The sequence below is a fragment of the Ranitomeya variabilis genome, chromosome 5 (assembly GCF_051348905.1).
Source record: "Ranitomeya variabilis isolate aRanVar5 chromosome 5, aRanVar5.hap1, whole genome shotgun sequence".
Classification (NCBI taxonomy): domain Eukaryota; kingdom Metazoa; phylum Chordata; class Amphibia; order Anura; family Dendrobatidae; genus Ranitomeya; species Ranitomeya variabilis.
The window spans coordinates 1,204,770-1,230,413 of record NC_135236.1 but is presented as its reverse complement, the minus strand read 5'-3'; the positions used below and the strand labels follow the sequence as shown (position 1 = coordinate 1,230,413).

General features: G+C 44.3%; 1 protein-coding gene across 1 annotated transcript in view; it reads left to right on the top strand.

Annotated features, from left to right (window-relative positions):
- The first annotated feature begins 509 nt into the window (after positions 1 to 509).
- LOC143774120 (uncharacterized) overlaps positions 510 to 25,644 on the top strand; it is a 61,995-nt gene continuing 36,860 nt past the window's right edge. The window contains exon 1 of the mRNA XM_077261423.1: positions 510 to 1,163. Coding sequence (XP_077117538.1) covers positions 1,061 to 1,163 — 103 coding nt within the window. The 5' untranslated portion in view covers positions 510 to 1,060. The remainder of the gene's footprint in view (positions 1,164 to 25,644) is intronic.

Below are 25,644 nucleotides of genomic sequence, written 5' to 3'. Positions count from 1 at the left end.
ACAAAGCCTCTGACATGCACCCAATGCCGCGCATCGAGGAGCTGCTTGAGCGGTTAGCTGGTGCAAAATATCTGACCATAATGGATCTGAGTCGAGGATACTGGCAGATTCCCCTGAGCCCCAAGGCGCAGGAGAAGTCCACCTTTATCACATCCTTCGGACTGTACGAGTCCACTGTCATGCCCTTTGAAGAATTCCCTGGCCACTTTCCAGCGTATGGTCAACCACCTGCTTCAGGGACTGGAGAAGTACACTGTGGCATACCCGGATGACATTGCCGTCTTCAGTTCCTCCTGGGATAACCACCTGCAGCATCTCCAGGAGGTGCTCAGGCAAATTCAACAAGTCAGTCTGACCATCAATCCGGGAAAGTGCCAGATGGGCATGAGAGAGTTCCACTACCTGGGGCACCGGGTAGGTGGGAAGTCCATAAAGCCAGAACCTGGGAAAGTGGACACGATTGTGTCCTGGCCCACCCCCAGGACCAAGAAACAGGTGATGTCCTTTCTGGGCACTACAGGGTACTATAGGTGCTTTGTACAGAACTATAGTAGCCTGGCAAAACCCTTGATGGACTTCACCAGGAAGAAGCTACCCCACATAGTCGACTGGACTGATTGCTGTGAGGGGGGCCTGTTGGCCTAATGCATATTGATCTGTATGTATTGCAACAACTATTGTTTGTTTAATATGATGTGATTTATATATCTGCATGCATATTGTTCACATGTCAACAAAGTTAAAAAAAAAAAAAAAAAAGGAGTCCTCATTTACAGACAGGATGTTCCTCCTCCCCTTCCCTGTGAGCACATTCTAGTGTGTGCAGCTGAAGCTGAAGGTCACAGCAGATCTCTCTCTCTCTCAGAAACCAGATTGATCCTGTTCTCATGTTGTAAGCTGGATGTTCTTAATTCTTAATAAATGAACATTCTCTGTTGCTCGTTGTGGACATCATGCTGATTAACCCGCTGCTAACAGGTTATGGGCCCAGGAGTCAAAGCAAGCCCAAACCTCCAGAGCACAGAGATAGAAAGACAACAGCAAACTGAGAAGAAGTAAAATGGCCGCCAGCAGCAACTCAACAAAGTTTACAGTGCCAAGCCTGAATAACCAGAACTACCAATCCTGGAAATTCAAGGTGAAGATGCTGCTGATAAGAGAAGGTACGTGGAAATACACTCAGGACCCTAAGCCTGACCCGGTACCACAGGAATGGCTAGAAATGGATCAGAAAGCACAGAGCACCATATCACTCAGTATAGAGGATGATCAGATTGTACATGTGTGTAAGTGTGAATCTGCAAAGGAAATGTGGGAACAGCTGCAGAAAGTACATGAGAGAATAAATTTAAGTAATAAACTCTATCTAATGAGAAAGCTGTATCAGTCTAAGCTACACAATGACCAGGACATGAGTCACACAAAAGAACAACCAGTATACTGTGCTATATTAAAAGATAATCTTTATTAAGCAAAAAAAACTACAAACACCTGTAGCCATAATTACAGTTCATATTTGTCTCAAATACCAACAGGTATGATGATATATGTCACTACTTGATAAGTATAGGAAAATACATCAACGCTATTTTAATCTACCTTTCATGTAGAAAAAGTGCTCAGTGCTATTCACAGTAAAAGCCCCAGGTGGCGTCCTAATATCATAGACACCTATAACACTGTGGGATCAAATAACCGCATGTTTGAGTAAGACACTTACATGACAAGGTGATCTTATCGGCGTGGTTTTCCAAAGCGCCCCAACGCGCGTTTCGTCCCTTCGTCAGGAGGCGAACGCTACAGGGCGGGTGCATACGTATTAAATAGGGACTAATGTCCAATAGGGAAGCCAGTTTCTATTTTACACAGCTATGCTTGATCTAATGTATACGTCACATCCGATACATGGTGCGCGTGCGCAGGCGGCAGCATCCGTCTAGTGGGTGCCATGGTTTGCGGCCGTGGAACGCAAGCTAAGCCTGGGCAGTCATGGAGACGGCGCAGGCGTACTGCTCCTATTGACCGCTCACCATCGCACCGGCAGACGTGACGACCGCACACGCGTCGCATCGGATTTGATGAAGGAGGGGAGTTCTCCAAAAACATTGGAGTGTTTTAAAAACTGATCCAATATTGAAAAAAGTCATCCCCCCTGCACCATTGATCACTGCAAGAAGATCAAGGAATCTTAGGGATCTCCTTGTGAATAGCCACTATGTGGCTGATCATCAGAAGAGCAAAGGGTCAGACCTAGCAGGATTAAAAGGCTGCTTTCCATGTGGCCTATGCAAGGCCTGCAGAAACCTGGTCAAATGTAAAGAATTCCAAAACTCTAGCGGCACACGAACATTTAAAATCTGGCATAGACTAACGTGTTCATCCACAGGTGTCATCTACTATGCCCAATGTCCATGCACAAAGATCTATGTGGGGATGACAACCCGTGAACTAAAAATTCGAGTTAGGGAACATGTGCGGGATATAGACAAAGCTAAGTCCAAAGAAGACACTACAGAGGAACCCTTAAAAACACTACCGAGACATTTCAGGGATTTCCACAACTCGGACTCAAGTCTATTAAAAGTAAGAGCGATAGACCAGGTATCATTAGGCCAACGAAGTGGGGATCTTTTCAAAAAATTGGCACAAATTGAGAGTCGCTGGATCTACCGCTTGCAAACAGTGACACCACTAGGGCTAAATGAGAATTTTGGATTCAGCTCTTACCTGTAGTTTTTGGTCAATATCTTGATAAGGGGTTGGTATTTTAATTGGTATAGGGTGGGTGATTTTATAGTGTTATTGTATTGTTTTTATTCTAATATTTTCATTTTTGCAATCATGTCATAGGTTGTTTCTTACCAATATGGGTAGCAGGCTTAACGTTTCATCCATATATGAACATGGGATATAACTATATGGCATTAATACTGAATTTGGACATTCCATTACTGAGGAAAGAACATCGACAAACAGAAGGCTCATATTTTGTGTATGTGTAGTGTTTTCTATATTCATAAATGGCACTTGTATATGTTGTAATTATATGTCTATATGGTTGTACATGTTTTTATCATTGTATGAATTTTGTGGATTTTATAAACAATATGGGGTTCACTAATGCTGTATAATGTTACCAATATTCACAAGGGCACTTTATATTGCTATATGCTAATAATGCACTTTATATTTATATTCATTTGGTTATACTATTTATATGGTTATATTTGTCACTTTAGGTGTATGAGGTTAGCCAATTTTTAATATAAAACTATATATCATGGTTTTTTACCAGATACATTTAAATAAGAATAGTCACATAGCTAGTATTATACATTCTCTCACTATTAGTATACTATGAATGCACTAAGCACTTTAACATATGAACATCTATTCAGTATATACACATTTTTTCACCTTTTTAGCGCACTATTCATGCACTATGCATTCTAAGCAGCCTTAGTCGAGTTCCCCTCCTTCATCAAATCCGATGCGACGCGTGTGCGGTCGTCATGTCTGCCGGTGCGATGGTGAGCGGTCAATAGGAGCAGTACGCCTGCGCCGTCTCCATGACTGCCCAGGCTTAGCTTGCGTTCCACGGCCGCAAACCATGGCACCCACTAGACGGATGCTGCCGCCTGCGCACGCGCACCATGTATCGGATGTGACGTATACATTAGATCAAGCATAGCTGTGTAAAATAGAAACTGGCTTCCCTATTGGACATTAGTCCCTATTTAATACGTATGCACCCGCCCTGTAGCGTTCGCCTCCTGACGAAGGGACGAAACGCGCGTTGGGGCGCTTTGGAAAACCACGCCGATAAGATCACCTTGTCATGTAAGTGTCGTACTCAAACATGCGGTTATTTGATCCCACAGTGTTATAGGTGTCTATGATATTAGGACGCACCTGGGGCTTTTACTGTGAATAGCACTGAGCACTTTTTCTACATGAAAGGTAGATTAAAATAGCGTTGATGTATTTTCCTATACTTATCAAGTAGTGACATATATCATCATACCTGTTGGTATTTGAGACAAATATGAACTGTAATTATGGCTACAGGTGTTTGTAGTTTTTTTTGCTTAATAAAGATTATCTTTTAATATAGCACAGTATACTGGTTGTTCTTTTGTGTGACTCATATCGTGGTCAGTTATATGTGCCGTTATCAAATAAGGGGATTTTGTGATGTGACAATGACCAGGACATGCAGGACTACATTAGAAATACTCTGGAGACTGTAGAGCGCCTGCGGGGCATTGGGGAAGATATGAAGGACTTCCATGTAGCAGCACTATTACTTAGTGGTCTCCCAGAAAGCTATGATACGCTTGTAACAGCATTAGATGCACGCCCAGATGATGAGCTGACATTGGAGTACGTCAGAGGAAAGCTTGTAGATGAATATAAGAGAAAGGCAGAAAACGTGAGCAGCAAGATATGTAACAAGGAAACTGCTTTACAAACACATGATGTGCCCACCAGCAGAAACCACCCTAAAGAGACACGTGAATGTTTTGTATGCAAGAAGCCAGGTCATTTAAAAGCTGAATGCAGAGTCTGGAAAGCTAAAATGAATCAGCTGAAAAAGCAAAACAGTCAACAGAGAGTTAAGAGTGCTGTATCTGGAAACAATGATTCGGCAAATACTGAAGCTGCATTCACATCAGTCAATGCATTTAAATCAAAGCATGCGTGGTGTATAGATTCTGGTGCAACCAGTCACATGACCAATGACAGAGACTTCTTTACTAAGCTTAACCAAAGTAAGTCAGAGAAAGTGATAATGGCGAACGGTCAGTGCATGAACTCAGAAAGCATAGGAGACAGTTATATTGACTGTAACATCTCTGCAACACAAAGTAGAAGGATCCATGTAAAAGATGTACTATATGTGCCTAGTCTTGAAAGTAATCTATTATCTGTGAAAAAGCTCACAAAACAAGGTAATGAAGTTACATTTAAGGAAGATAGCTGCATCATCTCAAAAGAGGGTCACACATTAGCAAAAGGAAAAATCAGAGATGAACTGTATCAGTTTAAATGTAAAGAGTGTGCATGCACAGCTAAGCAAGAACTGCACAAGAACTGTATTCATGTATGGCACAGGCGGCTTGCGCATAGAGACCCAGAAGCAATAAGAAAGTTATTTCAAGAACAATTAGCTGACAATATTACAATTGATTCATGTAATCAGACAATGAGGTGTTCCAGCTGTATCAAAGGGAAAATGTCCAGAAAGGCCTTTCCTAAGAAAAGTACTACAAGACCAGAACAACCACTAGATTTAGTACACACGGATATCTGTGGTCCAATGCGTACTCAGACCCCTGGAAAGAAAAGATATTTTCTTACATTTATTGATGACAATTCAAGATATACAGTTGTCTATTTACTTCACAGCAAAAATGAAGTTCCAGAGAAACTTGGAATATATCTAGCTGAAGTACATAACAAGTTTGGAAGAATGCCAAAAACTTTACGTGCAGATAATGGAACTGAGTATACAAGTATTGAAACACAGAGCATTTTAAAGAAAAATGGAATCATATTTCAAACTACTGTACCATATAACCCTGAGCAAAATGGTGTAGCTGAAAGAAGGAACCGGACACTGTGTGAAAGCGCAAGGAGTATGCTATTTGATGCAAATTTGCCTACAGTATATTGGGGCGAAGCTATTATGACGGCTTGTTATCTTCAGAACAGACTACCAAGTAAAGCGACATAGAAAACTCCATTTGAGCAATGGAATGGTACAAAACCAAAACTACAACACATAAGGATTTTCGGAAGTAAAGCATTTGCACATGTTCCCAAAGAAAAACGAACTAAGTGAAAATCTCATGCCAAGGAAGGCATCCTTGTAGGCTACAGTGAAACCCAGAAAGGTTATAGAATTTTACACCCAGAGACAAACAAGGTCACAATAAGTAAAGATGTAGTGTTTGATGAAAACTTCGTGTCACCCAAGTTTTATGACATTATGCCAGTAGTCCAGATGAAGCAACAACAACAATCTCAATCACAATTACAAGACAGCGAAGAAAAGAATGTAGAAGTCTGGCTGGACTCTTCAACCACTGAAGGAACAACAAAAGGCCTAAGTGAACCTGAAATTAGACGGTCGTCAAGATCAAACAAAGGAATACCAGCTAAATGTTTATCCTACGTTGTGAAGACACTGCCTGAGTCAGAACCACAGTCATGGGATGAAATGCAGAAACTACCCGCCCATGAAAGAACAAAGTGGATCAATGCCACGAATGAAGAAATGAACTCGCTTCATCAACTTCAAACTTGGAAACTCACTGAGTTACCACAGGATAAAAAGGCAATTAAGTGCAAATGGGTATTTAAAACCAAATATGATTCTGAAGGTAAAGTCCACAGATTTAAAGCGAGGTTGGTCGCAAAAGGATATTCTCAAAAATATGGCGAAGACTATGATGCTACTTTTTCCCCGGTCGCTAAGCAGACAACATTTAGAGCATTGTTCGTGGTAGCAGCAGTACCAAGGATGTTTGTCAGACATTTGGATATCAAAACTGCATTTCTAAATGGTGATATTGAGGAGGACTTATACATGACTCAACCTGAAGGTTATGTAAAGGAAGGTGAACAGAATCTTGTTTGCAAACTACAAAAATCTCTTTATGGTCTTAAGCAATCAGCGAGAGCATGGAACACTAAAATGAACAAAGTCTTGTTAGAAGAAGGATTTAAAAGAGGTCAAGCGGATCCATGCCTGTACATGAGATATACAGATGGAAAATGGATGTATATTCTCTTATATGTGGACGATGTAATTGTAGTTCATCAAGAAGAAGCTGAAATTGGGAAAATTACTAAAATTTTGAACCAGCATTTTGAAACGAAAGACCTAGGAAATGTGACATATTATCTAGGAATCCACATCCAGAGAGAGGAAGATGGAAGTTTTCTTTTAAATCAAAGTGCAAAGATTAATTCAATTTTGGATCAGTTCGGAATGATGGAGGCCAAAGGTGTATCAACACCAATGGAATCATCCTACCTGAAACTGGAAGAAGGTGACCTGTTGCCTAACAATGAGAAATATCGACAGGCAGTGGGGGCACTTCTTTATATATCAACTATGACTCGACCGGATATTACAACAGCAGTTGGAATATTGTGCAGATATGTGGAGAAACCGCGCCAAAAGGACTGGAATGCCGTTAAAAGAGTTCTCCAATATTTAAAGGGACACAAGGTGTAAATTTAAAAATATCTGCAGCAGGAAATCTAAAATTCACCAGCTATGTTGACTCAGATTGGGCTGGTGATTCGCAAGATCGTAAATCCACAAGCGGATACGTATTTAAACTTGGAGAAAGTTCAATCTCCTGGTCTAGTAGAAAACAAGTATCTGTTGCTTTGTCATCTACAGAAGCTGAGTATGTATCCGCAGCCTATGCAAGTCAGGAGATCATTTGGCTAAGACAACTGATGGATGATCTTGGTAAACCGTTAACTCAGCCAACGGTGATATATGAGGACAACCAAGGATGCATTAAACTTGCATGCAGTGAAAAGATCAGTGCTAGAACTAAGCACATCGACGTCAGATATCATCATCTACGTGATTTAATAGATCGTGGCGTAATTCAGTTTGTTTATTGTGAAACTGATAAAATGTTAGCTGATATTTTGACCAAGCCATTGCCACGACCTAGGTTCCAAGAATTGAGAACCACTATGGGACTGACAGAATAAGTAGTTGTTGAGTGGGGGTGTTAGCCTAATGCATATTGATCTGTATGTATTGCAACAACTATTGTTTGTTTAATATGATGTGATTTATATATCTGCATGCATATTGTTCACATGTCAACAAAGTTAAAAAAAAAAAAGGAGTCCTCATTTACAGACAGGATGTTCCTCTTCCCCTTCCCTGTGAACACATTCTAGTGTGTGCAGCTGAAGCTGAAAGTCACAGCAGATCTCTCTCTCAGAAACCAGATTGATCCTGTTCTCATGTTGTAAGCTGGATGTTCTTAATTCTTAATAAATGAACATTCTCTGTTGCTCGTTGTGGACATCATGCTGATTAACCTGCTGCTTACAGGGCCTTCCAGGTGTTGAAAACATCCCTGTGCAATGCTCCTGGGTTGAAAGCAGGCAACAGCAGTTGACCGTTCTTGGTGCAGACCGACCTCAGTGAGTTTGGCCTCGGTGCTATGCTCAGCCAGGTTCTCAGTCTCTTTGCTATATCTGCTGTGATTTTCTGTTATTGTAACCTGGTTTTTCCGTCAGCGATTTTGATTTGTCCTGCTGCAGCTACCTTACCCTGAGTCAGTATGGAGTTTCTAGCTTCTATGTTTCTGCCCTGTTCTCCACCTCTTGCCTTTTTAAGCAGCCTCAGCTGTTCAATCAGTGCTTCTGAATCATGCCTGCAGTCAGCCTGTGACCTGCTCATGGAAGTCTTGGACTTAGTAATCCAGCCATCTCCTACACAGGTTGACTCAGGGAACCATGAGCACCCCGTGTTGTACCTGAACCTGAAGCTTCTTCCGAGGGAAGTGGCCTATTCCACCATCAAGAAGGAGGCCCTGCAACGTTTGCAGCCCTACCTATACGGTCACACCTTCACTGTGGTGACGGACCACAACCCTCTACGCTGGTTACAAGCCATGTGTGGAACCAATGGAAGGTTGCCACGCAGGAGCCTTGTCCTCCAACAGTACCACTTTACTATGAAACACAAAATGGGCAGGGAGCATGGCAATGCAGATGGGTTGTCCCACCAGGGTGAACCTGCTGAGGTGCGCATGGAGGGGTACCGAGAGGTTCTGTCTCCATAGCGCATTCAAAAAACGGGAGGTGTCATGATAATGTGAATATGCCATGTTTGAGTGTCTACCTAACTTTACAAAACACACGCTGCAGGCCATTCTGAACCCCCTCTTCTCTCTGTGCCTACTGCTTGTGTATGTGTAATTCAAATCCCTCACTGAAAGCATTAGCAGCTAAATGCAACAAGTGCAAAGTGCAGATTTCTCAGTAATTGGTTCATGTAATTACTCTGTGTTCACACTTAAAAGAACGCCCCTGACATGGGAAACATCATGAGCATGGTGTCTTACTTATGCGAGGCTCACACAGCAAGTTATGCATGAAAATAGTTAACATAGCTCTAAGTAAAGGGGAGGTTTCATCCCCTATGTGATGTCACCACAGGGGGAGTGCTTTGGCCTTAGGCTAGGAAATATGTGTGTGAAGCAGGAGGCTTCAGTGTCTTTGGTCCGAGGGTCCTGCTGCCATGCAGAGGGGTGCCATGCACCTGGATATATGCTCACCCTTCCCCCCCCAGCACACGGTCAGTCAAGATGATACCATGACATAACGACCTGTAAGTGTTCTTTTCAATTTTAATCCCATTTTATTTGCAATTTGTATTGTACAGATGATTTGTCTTCTCTATAATATCTTTTTATACTTTGTAAACACTGCCTACCTTTTATTGGAGTAAAATATCAAATTACTAGCTTGTCTCTCTCTGCTCTATGACAAACTGTGCATCCTCTGAGGTGAATTATGCTACTGATTTGGGTTTGCTCCGGACTCGTTAATCGGAACTGGTGGGAGCATACCTTGTCCTGTGCAGTCGGGCATCTTTGCAGCAACGGGCGGCATTGATAATTATTGTTCCCCCTGTGTGGGAGTAGTTATATCGCCCTCGCTGTAGCGTACCCAGTAGACATTACATAGCAGGCAGCCTTTCTGGGGACTAATTACCCTAGGTGCAGTACCCTGACTGACCTGAGGGTAAGGGGGCGCCAGAGAGCTGCAAGTTCCAACCCGGAACTGGGAAGTGGGATATAGATAAATCCCCTTCAGAAGGAACCAGGGGTAACCAAACAAACCCCAGTTTGTGACAAATTGGTGTGATTGGTGGGGATGATAAAAGTGTTTTCCCCCGTGATCCGTGACATATTGGCAGCATGGTGTGAATCCTGACATGCCCCCTGTGTTTCCATTCCTGCCCACTGTGTTTCCATTCCTGCCCCCTGTGTCTCCATCAAGCCTCCTGTGTCTCCATTCTGCCCTGTATCTCCCATCCTGCCCCGTGTCTCCTATCCTGCCCCGTGTCTCCTATCCTGCCCCGTGTCTCCTATCCTGCCCCCGTGTCTTCAATCTGCCCTGAGCAGCTTTCAATAAACAAACAAAAAAAATCTTTCTCTTTACCTGGCTGCGCTCCTGTGGCAATGTTCCCTCCAGGCATTTCAAGCGCGGACTCGCCGGAGAATGACAATGACGTTCTAAGCCAGCGACATGCGCGATGATGTCAGCTGCCAGCACGGCAATAGAGTTTAACTGAACCTGCGACTCGGACGCAGGTTCAGTTACTGCATCGGCAGAAGCCTGTTGCTTGAGCCCATTGAGCGGAAGAGAGGGGGCCCGATGTGGGCCCCCTCTGTTCATCAGGCCCCATACGCCAGTCAGGGCAGTAATGCCCTGATGGGGGCCCTGTCTGTGCTTCATAGCTCCTCTGTGCTTCATGGTGCCTCTGTGCTTCATAATGCCTCTGTGCTTCATAGTGCCTCTGTGCTTCATGGTCCATCATAGTGCCTCAGGGCACTTAGTTGTGCCTCTGGTTTTGTGCTTTTTGCCTCCTGACCTCTGACTCCTCTGCAGTCTGTGACCTCTGCCTCTCTCCTCTGCAGTTTATGACCTCTGACTCCTGACCTTTGACTCTCTCCTCCAGTTTCAGTGGCCTTGGCGGCATATCCTCAGTACTACCTGGTGAAGCAGTCTCTCACATGGCTGGAAGCCGTCTCTTACTGTAAGTCTCAGTACACAGACTTGGTCAGCACCCTCTCAGATGTGGAGGTTCTAGCAGTCGCTGCTACAGCAGGATGGAACGAGGCCTGGATCGGGCTCTACCTCTGTTCTCCGGGTGTGTGGCGCTGGAGTAATGGGGCAACTGGAACCTACACCAAGTGGAATTCGGGAGAGCCAAGCCAGAGTGTAAACTCCTGTGTGAGGATCAGCTCCGGCAAGTGGAGTGATTCCGACTGTGGAGCACGGTACTACTTCGTGTGCTACAAGCGTAAGTATCAGAGAAGAGCCGAGGACAAATATTTTGAGAGATCTGGATGGAAAGGCTGTGGAAATTGGACAGACGGGTCTGATAGTAATAGGGTGCGGGGCATTCTGTGGAGGCAGCTTGGGCTCTTCACGGGCTACACTTATATGGTGTTGGCTCTGCATGCGCTTTAGGAATTGGGCTTGGCGCTTCCATTCCAGTCACACGGGATGGCCGCACTGCAATCTAAGCAATCAGAGACCCCTCTCCGCACACACAGGGGTAGCTTCAGGCTCGATGTCCCCTTTATGCGTGCAGTGATCGGGCTCAGCACTCTATGCAGTCAAGGATTTGGGTCAGAATATCTGTATGGGGGTGAAACGTGGACGAGGGTCGACCACAAGACGAGGGTCGACCACAAGACGAGGGAAACAATCAGCAGCCACACAAAGAATAGATACTATTGTGTCAATATGTACTAACCAGTTATGACAGCAGCTCCTCTCTATAACACCCACTACAGTATACAGAGGACAGTAACAGATACAATGACAGCAGCTCCTCTCTATAACACCCACTACAGTATACGGAGGGACAGTAACAGATACAATGAGAGCAGCTCCTCTATATAACACCCACTACAGTATACGGAGGGACAGTAACAGATACAATGAGAGCAGCTCCTCTATATAACACCCACTACAGTATACGGAGGGACAGTAACAGATACAATGAGAGCAGCTCCTCTATATAACACCCACTACAGTATACGGAGGGACAGTAACAGATACAATGAGAGCAGCTCCTCTATATAACACCCACTACAGTATACGGAGGGACAGTAACAGAATTAACAGTTTTATGTCAGTAAAATACGTGATTAACCCTTTCTTTGCATAAATCGACAGCATTGTGCCAGTACTTTAGTCATCCTCTTCTCGGAGCAGTTTTCGAAGTTTCTCTTATAGGAGAGGCCTTTTCTCCTATCTCCCCCTCTATAAGGCTATGCATATATTCACTTTGTAATGCGGCGGTGTTCACACAGTGCAGTAAAGAGGTAGAGACTTAGGTAAGTGTAACTTTAAAGTCTTTATTTTCAAAACTCACAAAGTAAAGGCAAACGTTACCCTCTGGATCGCAGCCAGAACATCCAATACAGTCCATACCAAACCGTTGCCGTGGGCGACTTCACCGCTGTATCACTTGTGGGGGCTTTCGTGTCACTTGTGGGGGCCTCCGTGTCACTTTTGGGGGCCTCTGTATCACTTTTGGGGGCCTCTGTATCACTTGTGAGGGCCTCCGTATCACTTGTGGGGGCCTCCGTATCACTTGTGGGGGCCTCCGTGTCACTTATGGGGGCCTCCGTATCACTTGGGAGGGCCTCCGTGTCACTTATGGGGGCCTCCATATCACTTATGGGGGCCTCCGTATCACTTGGGAGGGCCTCTGTATCACTTGGGAGGACCGCCGTGTCGCTTATGGGGGCCTCCGTTGCTTTCTCCGGCTGTCCTGCACAGCGCTCCCTGCTCAGGTGCTTTTCAGCAACCCACTGACACACAACGCTAAGCTGAAAGTTTAAATGGCAATCGTGGCTATGGGCCACTCCCAAGGCCCAGAGTGGAAGGAGAGATCCATTCCGCTACCAATTCTATAGGTCTCTCCAAAAATAAAAGCCCATGTCAGGTTTTTCTAAATCTGACCTGGTAAAATAACTTGATCAAGTCTGCACTTACTTTTATTTTGCATGTTTTATAAGAAAAAGCAGGCCTAAACTGTGGCACTTCCTACAAACATTACCTACAAATATTGGAAGTTGACGCCAAATATTATTAAAAAATGATCCCTCTTTATTGAAAATCTTATGTTAAAATGTTGATGACAGAGATACAAATGCAAAGTAACTGCTATTTAAAACCCATTATCTACCAATGTCCTTTTTTTGGGATGCCTGATCTTTAGCTTCTAGTAACTAAGATTTTATAATTTTTATAATTAGGTCCAATTTTTTGTGTTGTGTTTGTAAAATGAATGTTTTCAAAATAGGAAATCATGTCATTGTAATTTTTAATTGAATATTGGGACGCCCTTTTCTGAAAAATCCGTACTTGTAACAATTTTAATTTGGCAAGTAATGGGTTAACAGGCAAAACAATGAGCAACTTGTACTGCATGTAAAGACTGAATACATAATATCTCATATAGGTGGTAGTTAAACCTACAGAAAATACAACTGATAAGTTACAAGTATTATTCTGCAAAGGGAGTCCATTAAGTCATCAATCCATAGTGGATGTAAATGAAATGTCTACACAATGACTGCTGTGGTTATTTTATATATATATACAGTATATGTATGGTACAGCTTAGCCGGATTTCTGGTCATATATATAGATATATAGATAGATATATAGATAGATATATGGAGATATATATATATCTCCTATTCACTATTGAGTGCATACGTGCATACTAGCAAGGGCTAATGGAGATAAATAAATTGCCTAAACCAGACTAAAAAGAAACCCATGTCCAAAAAATATATTAATGTATTAATTGCCCTGCAAAGTGCAGGAGTGCATAGCAGCAAGAGATGTTAGTAGCTGTAATGGTTTAAGCAACTCTTAAATAGCATGAGTACAAGTCACACCAGCCTGTATACCTGACCTGTTAGCAGTAGCGGCGCCCTGACGCGCGTTTCGCCTGAGCTTCTTAGGGGGTGTTAAATTGAGTCCTAGTGTCAAAGAATTGAACATCTTCATTAGTTTGAATATGCAACTTTTCCTTTCTCTGTCAAAAATTTGGGAATTCAAACTAATGAAGATATTCAATTCTTTGACACTAGGACTCAATGTAACACCTGTAACACCTCTCACACAGCGCAACCAGATCTCCGCTTTGCACTGACGAGGGGCAGCACCCTGAAACACAGTGTCTGCAAATGGAGATTCTGGTTTGGCTATTATCCTAAGTCATGTGACAAGGCTCGTTAAAGGGTCAACATTGACTTGTAGGATAGCTACCTTCCAATAGGTGGCACTAGAGTTCTAGCTCTCTTCCTCTCTGAAGAGACAATTTGCATAACCTGGATTTATAACCCTATGGACATTATTCACACCTCCACCAGATGGTCTCCACATAACTAAGGACATCATTCCCACCGCCTCTCCATCCGCCTCATTTGATTTCCTTGGCTTATCTTTAGGAGGCGTCACACCTCCCACCTCATGAACAAATGTCCTACTGTAGTATCCCTTAAATGTTGTGCTTGTTTCTTATTAATCTATTTGTAATCTTGCCTGAAGAAGGAGCCGCTGTGCTCTGAAAGCTGCAGACATATTATTTTCTGGTTCGCCAATAAAGGTATCACTCCGAGAATACTTCTGTCATCATTGGGCAGAAAAGTATCCACATCGATTTTTTCTAACATGGCACCACAATACAATTTGTTTATTGTACATCATGAAGTTCTTATGGAATGCCACTCTCTCCAACATAGAGCTTCCCTAAAGGAAAGTTCACAGTAGGAGTTTTTTCAGAGCTTTTTTGCAGGAAAACCTGATCTCTTGGAAGGAAAGAAGCTGCAGAAAAAAGCATGCATTCCTTGGTTTTTCTCACGTTGTTGATCCGTTTTTTACAGCAGTTTTGGCATGCTAGATTTGTCTCTTGTGCCTGCTGATAAAGTTTAGTATTGGAAAAAAAGGTCCTATTCCAAAAAATGAAGGTTTGACACAAAAAACGCTGCAAGAAATGATACCTGTGTTTTGGTGCATTTTTTCACCACCCATTAGTGGATGAAAAACGCTGAAAAAACACTGAAAGAAGTGACCTGCTCTATGTCCAAAAACAATGCAAAGCACAAAATACTGATGGCAAAAAACCCCAATGTGTGTGCAGGAGATTTCTGAAATCTCATAGGCTTTGCTGGTACTGTAAAGAGCAGCTGAAAATTAGCATAAAAAAGCAGCAAAAATGCCCTGTGTGAACTGAACCTCAGTCCTTGGATATGTGGCCTAGCCCAAGATGCTGTGTACTTGATTGTCCACACCAAGTCGGCTCATGTCTAGCTGAACAATGTGTCCCAGAGTCGCTAACAACAGATCCATAGTCACACTGTCCTATCCAGACTTTCTCCAAGGATCCGCAGCTTCACTTCCAATCCGGACTCTTTTTCAACCCCTCTCGACTGCCAAAACCCCCCGTGCTCCAACTCCGGCCTCTCTACGTCCCTGATGAAGCCATGTGGATACGCATTGGCTGTTTGGGATCTCCAACCTGACGACTCTCCATGGGTGATACGGACTGACATTCTATCTGGGTATTTCTTCTACCTTCCTGTGGTCCCATCTCTGCTCGGGCGACTTGTTTGGACTCTAACAGGTTGATGTCTTACAACATGTAGTTCCTGATACGGCGAGAAGACTTGGCACTGCCATTTATGTTTTTAGGTTGTGGATACACTGTATTATCTGTCTTCTCTATACCGCACGTAGCACTTTCTGCCCCACTGAGTGGATAGAATATGTATTACCTGTGTCCACATTGTCTGATCCAAGTCCAACCTCAGGAGATCTTCTGGAAGCTGTGATCTACTCATGTTGGTTGCTACATGCATGGTGTGGACATGTTCATCAGGTTGTGCTGTTGTTTTTAAATGCTTTTATGATATTTGTGTAATAGTGTGTATGTTTTATGGTTTATGCCATCATTATTGCATTTCTTTTTCCAACTCCGGCCTCTTAACGCTGCCCTCTACTGGCCAGAACATATTAAATTACATCATAAATCTCCCTCAGTGATTAACCCTTACAGGGGCAGGGATTTGGTTCCGCCGTCCTTTCTGTGCAGGCAGACTTTGGGTTTTCCGCATCTTTTATGGGGCAGGAGTTGGCCTTGGCTTTCCCCTTTGCAGGGTGAGAGTTAGGTCTAAGCTTTCAGGTATACCCTTTATGGGGGCAGGGATTGTGTTCAGCTTTCCCCCCTACATGAGCAGGTTATGGGTTTGGTGCACCCTTTTTTGGGGGCAGGGATTGTGTTCGGCTTTCCCCCTACATGGGCAGGTTATGGGTTTGACGTATCTGGCACAGACAGCTTGGCACAGACACACACGCTGCAGATTCGACACGGCTTCTTTTCTCTGCCTGTAGCACAATGGAATTCAAGCCACTCGTTTCCCCCCTCCCCAGGAATGTCTTTGTTTGTTCTTTGAAGCAAAAACGTAAAGAGTAGAAAAGAGTAGTGCATTTCCTAACTCAGCCCACTCAGTGACGTCACGACGAGAGGGCTTATCTTAACCCTGCTGAGTTATGTGTGAGTCTTTTGTCCGGGGTCCAGCTGCTATACAGATGTTATATGCATCTTGATGTGTCTCCTGAGCACATGGGCAACCAGGAGATGAAATGATCTGAATGCTATGTAAGTGTTTTTTAAACTTGAATCCCATTTTATTTGTAATTGAATTGTACATACGCTAATTGTCTCCTTTGTAATATCTTTTTATACTTTGTAAACACTGCCTACCTTTTTTTGGAGTAAAATATAAAATCACTAGCTTGTCCCTCCATGCTCTATAACGAACTGTCGCGTCCTCGGAAGTGAATTACGCTACTGATTTGGGTTGGCTTTGGACCTGTTAATACTTGGAAAATTGGAGCTGGTGGCAGCAGAATTTGTACTGTGCGGTTGGGAGTCTTTGTAGCAACTGGCGGCATTGATAATTATTGTTCCCACCTGAGTGGGAGTAGTTATATCACCCTCGCTGCAGCGTGCCCAATAGCCAGTACATAGCAGGCAGCCTTTCTGGCAACTAATTACCCTAGGTGCAGTACCCTGACTGACCTGATGGTAAGAGGGGTGCCAGAGAGTTGCAAGTTCCAAACCGGAAGTGGGATATAGATAATTCCCCTTCAGAAGGAACCAGGGGCAACCACGAAACCCCGGTTCGTGACCAATTGGTGTGTGCGTGGTGGGGATGATAAAGGTATTTTCCCCGTGAACCGTGACAGATTGGTGGGATTCTGTTGTGGATTCTGTTTGTGGGCTCCTTCTGGTGGTTACTGCTGGTACTGGGTGACTTTGGTGGGTTGCGGCCTTTGGTTTCCACCTGTCCATCAGAGGCTGGGTGTTTCCTATTTTACCTGGCCTTTCTGTCATTTCCCTTGCCGGCTATCAATGTGTTCAGATGTGCTCTGTTTGGTTCCTGCCTACCTGCTCCCAGATCTTTCAGGATAAGCTAAGTGCTGATTTTCAGTTGTTTGGTTTTTGGTCCAGCTTGCTTAGAATGTCTCTATGCTAGCTGGTTGCTCTAGTGGACTGAGGTTCTCCCCATGTGCCATGAGTAGGCACATGGGTTCTTCTAATCTCAGGATGGTATTTTTGATTAGGGTTTTTTGCTGACCGCTCAGTCCCCTTTTGTATCATTCTGCTTTCTAGTTTTTAGCGGGCCTCTATTTGCTAAAGCTATATACATCATCTCTATGTGTGTGCCTTCCTCTCATTTCACTGTCAATACATGTGGGGGGCAACTATACCTTTGGGGTTAATTCCTCTGGAGGCAAGTGAGGTCTTTGTTTTCTCTGCAGTACTAGTTAGCTCTTAGGCTGGTGCGTGGCGTCTAGAACCAACGTAGGCACGCTCCCTGGCTATCTCTAGTTGCGTTTGTCAGGCGTAGGGCAGCGGTCAGCCCAGGTTCCATCACCCTAGAGCTCGTCCGATATTTGTTATACTTTGCTTGTCCTGTGCTATCCCTCGCCAGCTGGGATTCATGACAGTATAGCCGGCCCACAAAGTGTTAATTGTTTGGGCTGAAGCAGGAGAAAAAGAAGTGTTCAAGGGAAATTTTTTTTTTTTTTTTTTTCCCTTCAGAGTTTTGCTGCCTAGCCCTTAATTGCTGTCTAGCTGCTTCTTACCTCCTCTTAACCCTTGAATGGCTCTGATCTTAGCTGTTTATCATGGATGTCCAGAGTTTGGCTTCCAGCCTGAGTAATCTCGCGGCAAAGGTTCAAAACATACAGGATTTCGTTGTTCACACTCCCATGTCTGAACCTAGAATTCCTATTCCAGAGTTTTTTTCTGGAGATAGATCTACCTTCCTGAATTTCAGGAACAATTGTAAATTGTTTCTCTCTTTGAAATCTCGCTCCTCTGGAGACCCTGCTCAACAGGTCAAGATTGTTATATCGTTCCTACGGGGCGACCCTCAGAATTGGGCATTTGCATTGGCACCAGGGGATCCTGCATTGCTCAGTGTGGATGCGTTTTTTCTGGCATTGGGATTGCTCTATGAGGAACCTAACCTAGAGATTCAGGCTGAAAAGGCTTTATTAGCCCTCTCTCAGGGGCATGATGAAGCGGAAATATATTGTCAGAAATTTCGGAAATGGTCGGTGCTTACTCAGTGGAATGAGTGCGCCCTGGCTGCAAACTTCAGAAATGGTCTTTCTGAGGCCATTAAGGATATTATGGTGGGGTTCCCTGCGCCTACAGGTCTGAATGAGTCTATGGCTATGGCCATTCAGATTGATCGGCGTTTACGGGAGCGCAAACCCGTGCACCAGTTGGCGGTGTCTTCTGAACAGGCACCTGAGACTATGCAATGTGATAGAATTCAGTCCAGAAGTGAACGGCAAAATTATAGGCGGAAAAATGGTTTGTGTTTTTATTGTGGTGATTCAGCTCATGTTATATCAGCATGCTCTAAACGCACAAAAAGGGTTGATAAATCTTTTGCCATTGATACTCTGCAGTCTAAGTTCATTTTGTCTGTGACTCTGATTTTTTCACTGTCTTCCATTTCCGTCGATGCCTATGTGGATTCGGGCGCTGCCCTGAGTCTTATGGATTGGTCATTTGCTAAACGCTGCGGTTTTAGTCTGGAGCCTCTGGAAGTTCCTATTCCTCTGAAGGGAATTGACTCTACACCATTGGCTATGAATAAACCGCAGTATTGGACACAAGTGACCATGCGCATGACTCCCGTTCATCAGGAGGTGATTCGCTTCCTTGTACTGTATAATTTACATGATGTACTAGTGCTTGGTCTGCCATGGTTACAAACTCATAATCCTGTCCTGGACTGGAAAACAATGTCTGTGCTAAGCTGGGGATGTCAGGGGGTTCATGATGATGCACCTCCGATTTCTATCGCTTCATCTACTCCTTCGGAGATCCCTGCGTTTTTGTCGGATTATAGGGATGTTTTTGAGGAGCCTAAGCTCAATTCGCTCCCTCCTCATAGAGAGTGTGACTGTGCTATAGAATTGATTCCTGGCAGTAAGTTCCCTAAGGGTCGTTTATTTAATCTGTCACTGCCAGAGCATACTGCTATGCGGAATTATATTAAGGAGTCCTTGGAAAAGGGACATATTCGTCCATCTTCGTCCCCTCTGGGAGCAGGTTTTTTTTTCGTGGCAAAAAAAGATGGTTCCCTGAGGCCTTGTATAGATTATCGCCTTCTGAATAAGATTACAGTCAAATACCAGTATCCATTGCCTTTATTTACTGATTTGTTTGCTCGCATTAAGGGGGCTAGGTGGTTCACTAAAATAGATCTTCGTGGTGCGTATAATCTGGTGCGGATAAAACAGGGTGATGAGTGGAAAACCGCATTTAATACGCCTGAGGGCCATTTTGAGTATTTGGTAATGCCTTTTGGACTCTCCAATGCTCCGTCAGTCTTTCAGTCCTTTATGCACAATATTTTCCGTGAATATCTGGATAAGTTTATGATTGTGTATTTGGATGATATTTTGGTGTTTTCTGATGACTGGGAGTCTCATGTTCTACAGGTCAGGAAGGTGTTTCAGTTTTTGCGGGCCAATTCTCTGTTTGTGAAGGGCTCAAAGTGTCTCTTCGGAGTCCAGAAGATTTCTTTTTTGGGGTACATTTTTTCTCCTTCTACTATTGAGATGGATCCCGTTAAGGTTCAGGCTATTTGTGACTGGACACAACCTACATCTGTTAAGAGCCTTCAGAAGTTCTTGGGGTTTGCTAATTTTTATCGTCGGTTCATTGCTAATTTTTCCAGTATTGTTAAACCTTTGACTGATTTGACTAAAAAGGGTGCTGATGTTGCTGATTGGTCTCCTGCGGCTGTGGACGCCTTTCGGGAACTTAAGCGCCGGTTTTCTTCTGCTCCTGTGTTGTGTCAACCAGATGTTTCACTTCCTTTTCAGGTGGAGGTTGATGCTTCCGAGATTGGAGCGGGGGCGGTTTTTTCACAGAGAAGTTCTAATGGCTCGGTGATGAAGCCATGTGCTTTCTTCTCTAGAAAATTCTCGCCCGCCGAGCGCAATTATGATGTGGGTAATCGGGAGCTTTTGGCCATGAAGTGGGCATTTGAGGAGTGGCGTCATTGGCTTGAGGGTGCTAAACATCGCGTGGTGGTCTTGACTGATCACAAGAATCTCATTTACCTTGAGTCTGCCAGGCGTTTGAATCCTAGACAGGCTCATTGGTCGTTATTTTTTTCTCGTTTCAATTTCGTGGTTTCATACCTGCCAGGTTCAAAGAATGTGAAGGCAGATGCTCTTTCCAGGAGTTTTGTGCCTGACTCTCCTGGAGACACTGGGCCTGCTGGTATCCTTAGGGATGGGGTAATATTGTCCGCCGTATCCCCAGACTTGCGACGCGCATTGCAGGAGTTTCAGGTGGATAAACCGGATCGATGTCCACCAGAAAGACTGTTTGTTCCGGATGATTGGACCAGTAGAGTCATCTCCGAGGTCCATTCTTCTGTGTTGGCTGGTCATCCTGGAATATTTGGTACAATAGACTTGGTGGCCAGGTCTTTTTGGTGGCCTTCCTTGTCTAGGGATGTGCGTACCTTTGTGCAGTCTTGTGAAGTGTGTGCTCGAGCTAAGCCTTGCTGTTCACGGGCTAGTGGGTTGTTGTTATCATTGCCCATCCCGAAGAGGCCTTGGACGCACATTTCCATGGATTTTATTTCTGATCTCCCGGTTTCACAGAAAATGTCCGTTATCTGGGTTGTGTGTGACCGCTTTTCTAAGATGGTTCATTTGGTGCCCTTGCCTACGTTGCCCTCCTCCTCTGAGTTGGTTCCTTTGTTTTTTCAGAACGTGGTTCGTTTGCATGGGATTCCGGAGAATATCGTTTCTGACAGGGGATCCCAGTTTGTGTCTAGATTTTGGCGGACGTTTTGTGCCAAGATGGGCATTGATTTGTCTTTCTCGTCTGCATTCCATCCTCAGACGAATGGCCAGACGGAGCGAACTAATCAGACCTTGGAAACTTATTTGAGGTGTTTTGTTTCTGCTGATCAGGATGACTGGGTTGCTTTTTTGCCACTGGCCGAATTTGCTCTTAATAATCGGGCTAGTTCTGCCACGTTGGTCTTTCCTTTTTTTTGTAATTCGGGGTTTCATCCTCGTTTTTCCTCTGGTCAGGGGGAATCTTCGGATTGTCCTGGAGTGGACGTGGTGGTGGACAGGCTACATCAGATTTGGAATCAGGTGGTGGACAATTTGAAGTTATCTCAGGAGAAGACTCAGCAGTTTGCTAATCGCCGTCGCCGCGTGGGTCCCCGACTTCTTGTTGGGGACTTGGTGTGGTTGTCTTCTCGTTTTGTCCCTATGAAGGTCTCTTCTCCTAAGTTCAAGCCTCGGTTCATCGGTCCTTATAGGATCTCGGAGATTCTTAACCCTGTATCTTTTCGTTTGGATCTCCCAGCATCGTTTGCTATTCATAATGTGTTCCATCGGTCGTTGTTGCGGAGGTATGAGGTGCCCGTTGTTCCTTCGGTCGAGCCTCCTGCTCCGGTGCTGGTGGAGGGAGAATTGGAGTATGTTGTTGAAAAGATCTTGGATTCTCGTGTTTCCAGACGCAAACTCCAGTATTTGGTTAAGTGGAAGGGTTATGGTCAGGAGGATAATTCCTGGGTGGTCGCCTCCGATGTTCATGCGACTGATTTGGTCCGCGCCTTCCATAGAGCTCACCCTGATCGCCCTGGGGGTTCTCGTGAGGGTTCGGTGACCCCTCCTCAAGGGGGGGGTACTGTTGTGGATTCTGTTTGTGGGCTCCCTCTGGTGGTTACTGCTGGTACTGGGTGACTTTGGTGGGTTGCGGCCTTTGGTTTCCACCTGTCCATCAGAGGCTGGGTGTTTCCTATTTTACCTGGCCTTTCTGTCATTTCCCTTGCCGGCTATCAATGTGTTCAGATGTGCTCTGTTTGGTTCCTGCCTACCTGCTCCCAGATCTTTCAGGATAAGCTAAGTGCTGATTTTCAGTTGTTTGGTTTTTGGTCCAGCTTGCTTAGAATGTCTCTATGCTAGCTGGTTGCTCTAGTGGACTGAGGTTCTCCCCATGTGCCATGAGTTGGCACATGGGTTCTGGTAATCTCAGGATGGTATTTTTGATTAGGGTTTTTTGCTGACCGCTCAGTCCCCTTTTGTATCATTCTGCTTTCTAGTTTTTAGCAGGCCTCTATTTGCTAAAGCTATATACATCATCTCTATGTGTGTGCCTTCCTCTCATTTCACCGTCAATACATGTGGGGGGCAACTATACCTTTGGGGTTAATTCCTCTGGAGGCAAGTGAGGTCTTTGTTTTCTCTGCAGTACTAGTTAGCTCTTAGGCTGGTGCGTGGCGTCTAGAACCAACGTAGGCACGCTCCCTGGCTATCTCTAGTTGCGTTTGTCAGGCGTAGGGCAGCGGTCAGCCCAGGTTCCATCACCCTAGAGCTCGTCCGATATTTGTTATACTTTGCTTGTCCTGTGCTATCCCTCGCCATTGGGGATTCATGACAGGATTCGTGACAGCATCTTTTATGGGATATACATCAGAGAAATGACTGCCAGCACTCACTGTTTAGGGCGCTCGTTCAAAGTCCAGGGAACCCTCCTGGGTAGCACATGCAATCAGAAGATCATATGAACAGCGCTCCAGCCGGGTGTTATAATCCAAAATAAATCTTTATTCCAGCCATGTTACAGCGACGTTTTGACCGTACACCGGTCTTTTTCAAGCATACACAATGGTGTTATAGGCTGTCTTAAATAGTGTGGACACCATGCAGGGAGCCAATCACCATCAAGTATCAGCCCACAATACAATATCATATATAATATAGAAAAAAACAGACATCAGACACGTGCATAAACAAAAGTATCCCATAGATAGACTAACAACATACAAAATCTAATAATCTATATAGAAGTATAAAAGCAATGCTATGTTTATCCATAGCTCATGTAATCACTTAATTCATCCCCGTCTCCATGGTGATCAGCTACCAATGAAGCGATCTTCAGCGTTCTCTTCCTGTATAGGTGGAACCAATTGGAACTTACGGCGCCAACACACGTATATAACCTATCTATTACCTTCACATAAAGCCGAACCACATTCCTACCCAATTGGATCCACTGATCCTTTGATGATGTACTTACATCATTCACCATTGGTCGTCCCCTACCAGGCCTCACCGTTGCGTCGCAGATTCACATGGTATCGCGGCGTGGAAACGTCAGTGTCCCGCGTCATGGCCACGCCCCATCACATGATCGGAGCGGAGCCATGCCCAGCGTGACATGAAGTCACACACAGCAGACCCCACGTGACCGCCAGACTACCCCAGGAGACGGAATCGGAGAGGTGGTCGTAAACACAGGAGGTGCCATCAGCAAAGACCATCAAAGGAAACAGAGACAGGAGAGAACGGCCATGATGAGAACGAGGAATACGAAGAACAATTAATAGAGGATCAGGATTTGGTGGTAAATATTTCCTCAACTATATTGTCTGAAATTGAACTTAGGGTGATATCTAAGGGACTGTTCTTCTGCCCGTCAAATAGTCCGGACTGGTTTGGGTTAGAGATAGACTTACAAGCTTTCTTTAGAAGGCTAAGACTGTCATCTTACTTCTCTGATAAAGTTGTGAATGTCAACTCTGCTGATAATGATTTGACGTATAATTTTTCTTTAAAAGAATTGGGTTTATATAATAGAAGTTCGTTTCAGCCCCCTATGAAGAATCATTTTATTCAATCATATATCGAATTGGTACAGAGTGAAGTAGGAAAATTGAAAAATACCTATAAACCTCCGGCACGTCAAAATATGACGTTGGCTGAAAAGAAAGCGGTGAATAAATTGGCAGATAATACTGCATTAACCATCAAAAGAGCCGATAAAGGTGGAGCAGTGGTTATCATGGACAGCCCTAAATATAAAGCTGAGATTCTTAGACAATTGGATGACCACCTTGTGTACGAGAAGTTATCTTACAACCCTACTCTAAAATTCCAGAAGGAGTTACAGCTTGTGGTCAGTGACTCCCTGGCCACGGGACTCATTGACCACAAGCTGTCTGAATTTCTGATTGTGGATACACCGGTTGTACCGGTACTATATGTACTACCTAAAATCCACAAAGATTTGTTCAACCCCCCAGGTAGACCGATAGTGTCGGGGAGGGGGTCGTTATTCCACAAGACTGCCATCTTTCTGGATCGAGTACTGCGCCCCTTTGCTGTGTCAGCTAAGTCTTATATTAGAGACACAAATGATTTCCTTGATAAGATCGAAACTGTGACAGTATCTGACAATGCGATCCTAGCATCATTCGATGTTACATTATTATATACGTCGATCGAACATGAAAAAGGCCTTGAGGCAGTTCAGTGTGCGCTATCGGGCTCTGACGTGGCTCCAGAGGGTGCACAGCTTGTCCTCACACTGTTGGAGCTCATCCTCAGGAGGAATTATTTCCTCTTTGGGGGTTGAGTACTACCTTCAGTTGAGAGGTACCGCCATGGGGTCCAATGTGGCCCCTACTTATGCTAACATCTACATGGCGGTATTCGAGGACAGGTTTGTGTACCAATCCATCCTCTGGCGCCACGTCAGAGCTTGGTGGCGCTACATTGATGATATTTTTCTAATATGGGATGGTGATTTGGATGAATTACAAACCTTCCATAATAGCCTCAATGAGATTTATGCAGAATTACAATTTACACTGGTACACTCAACAACCCAATTGCAATTCTTGGATACCTTAGTTTACAGAGAGGGAGATAGATTAAAGACCGATATTTTTGTGAAAGAAACAGACAGAAATAGTCTGTTGCTTTTTGACAGCAATCACCCTAGAAGGATGGTTGATTCACTCCCCTGGAGCCAACTACTAAGAGTACGCAGAATAGTGTCGGATAAGAATTTGGTGAACCAACAGTTGAGTGACATGTGCTCTAAATTTGTGAGAAGAGGATACCCTAAAAAAGAGGTGAATAACTTTAAGATAAAGGCACTCACTATGTCACGTGAAAGTGTTCGAAAGAAAATGCCCTTAAAACGGTCATGCGAACGAATTCCATTTGTTTCCACGTTTAACTCGGTCAGTAATCGCATAGGTGGTATAATAAGAAAACAGTTGCAGTACTGTGGCTCCGCCACTATGGGGAGCTATGGTACGTCTGATTGCACTAAAGGAGTTTCTCTGATCAGGTAACACCTCACTACACTTCACACTCCGGCCACCAGGGGGGGTGGTCCTATCTAGTAGGCCACTCCTCACACTCTGGTAAAACTGGGGGTTGGACAGGAAGACAAGGAGAAGTAACTGGGAAGAG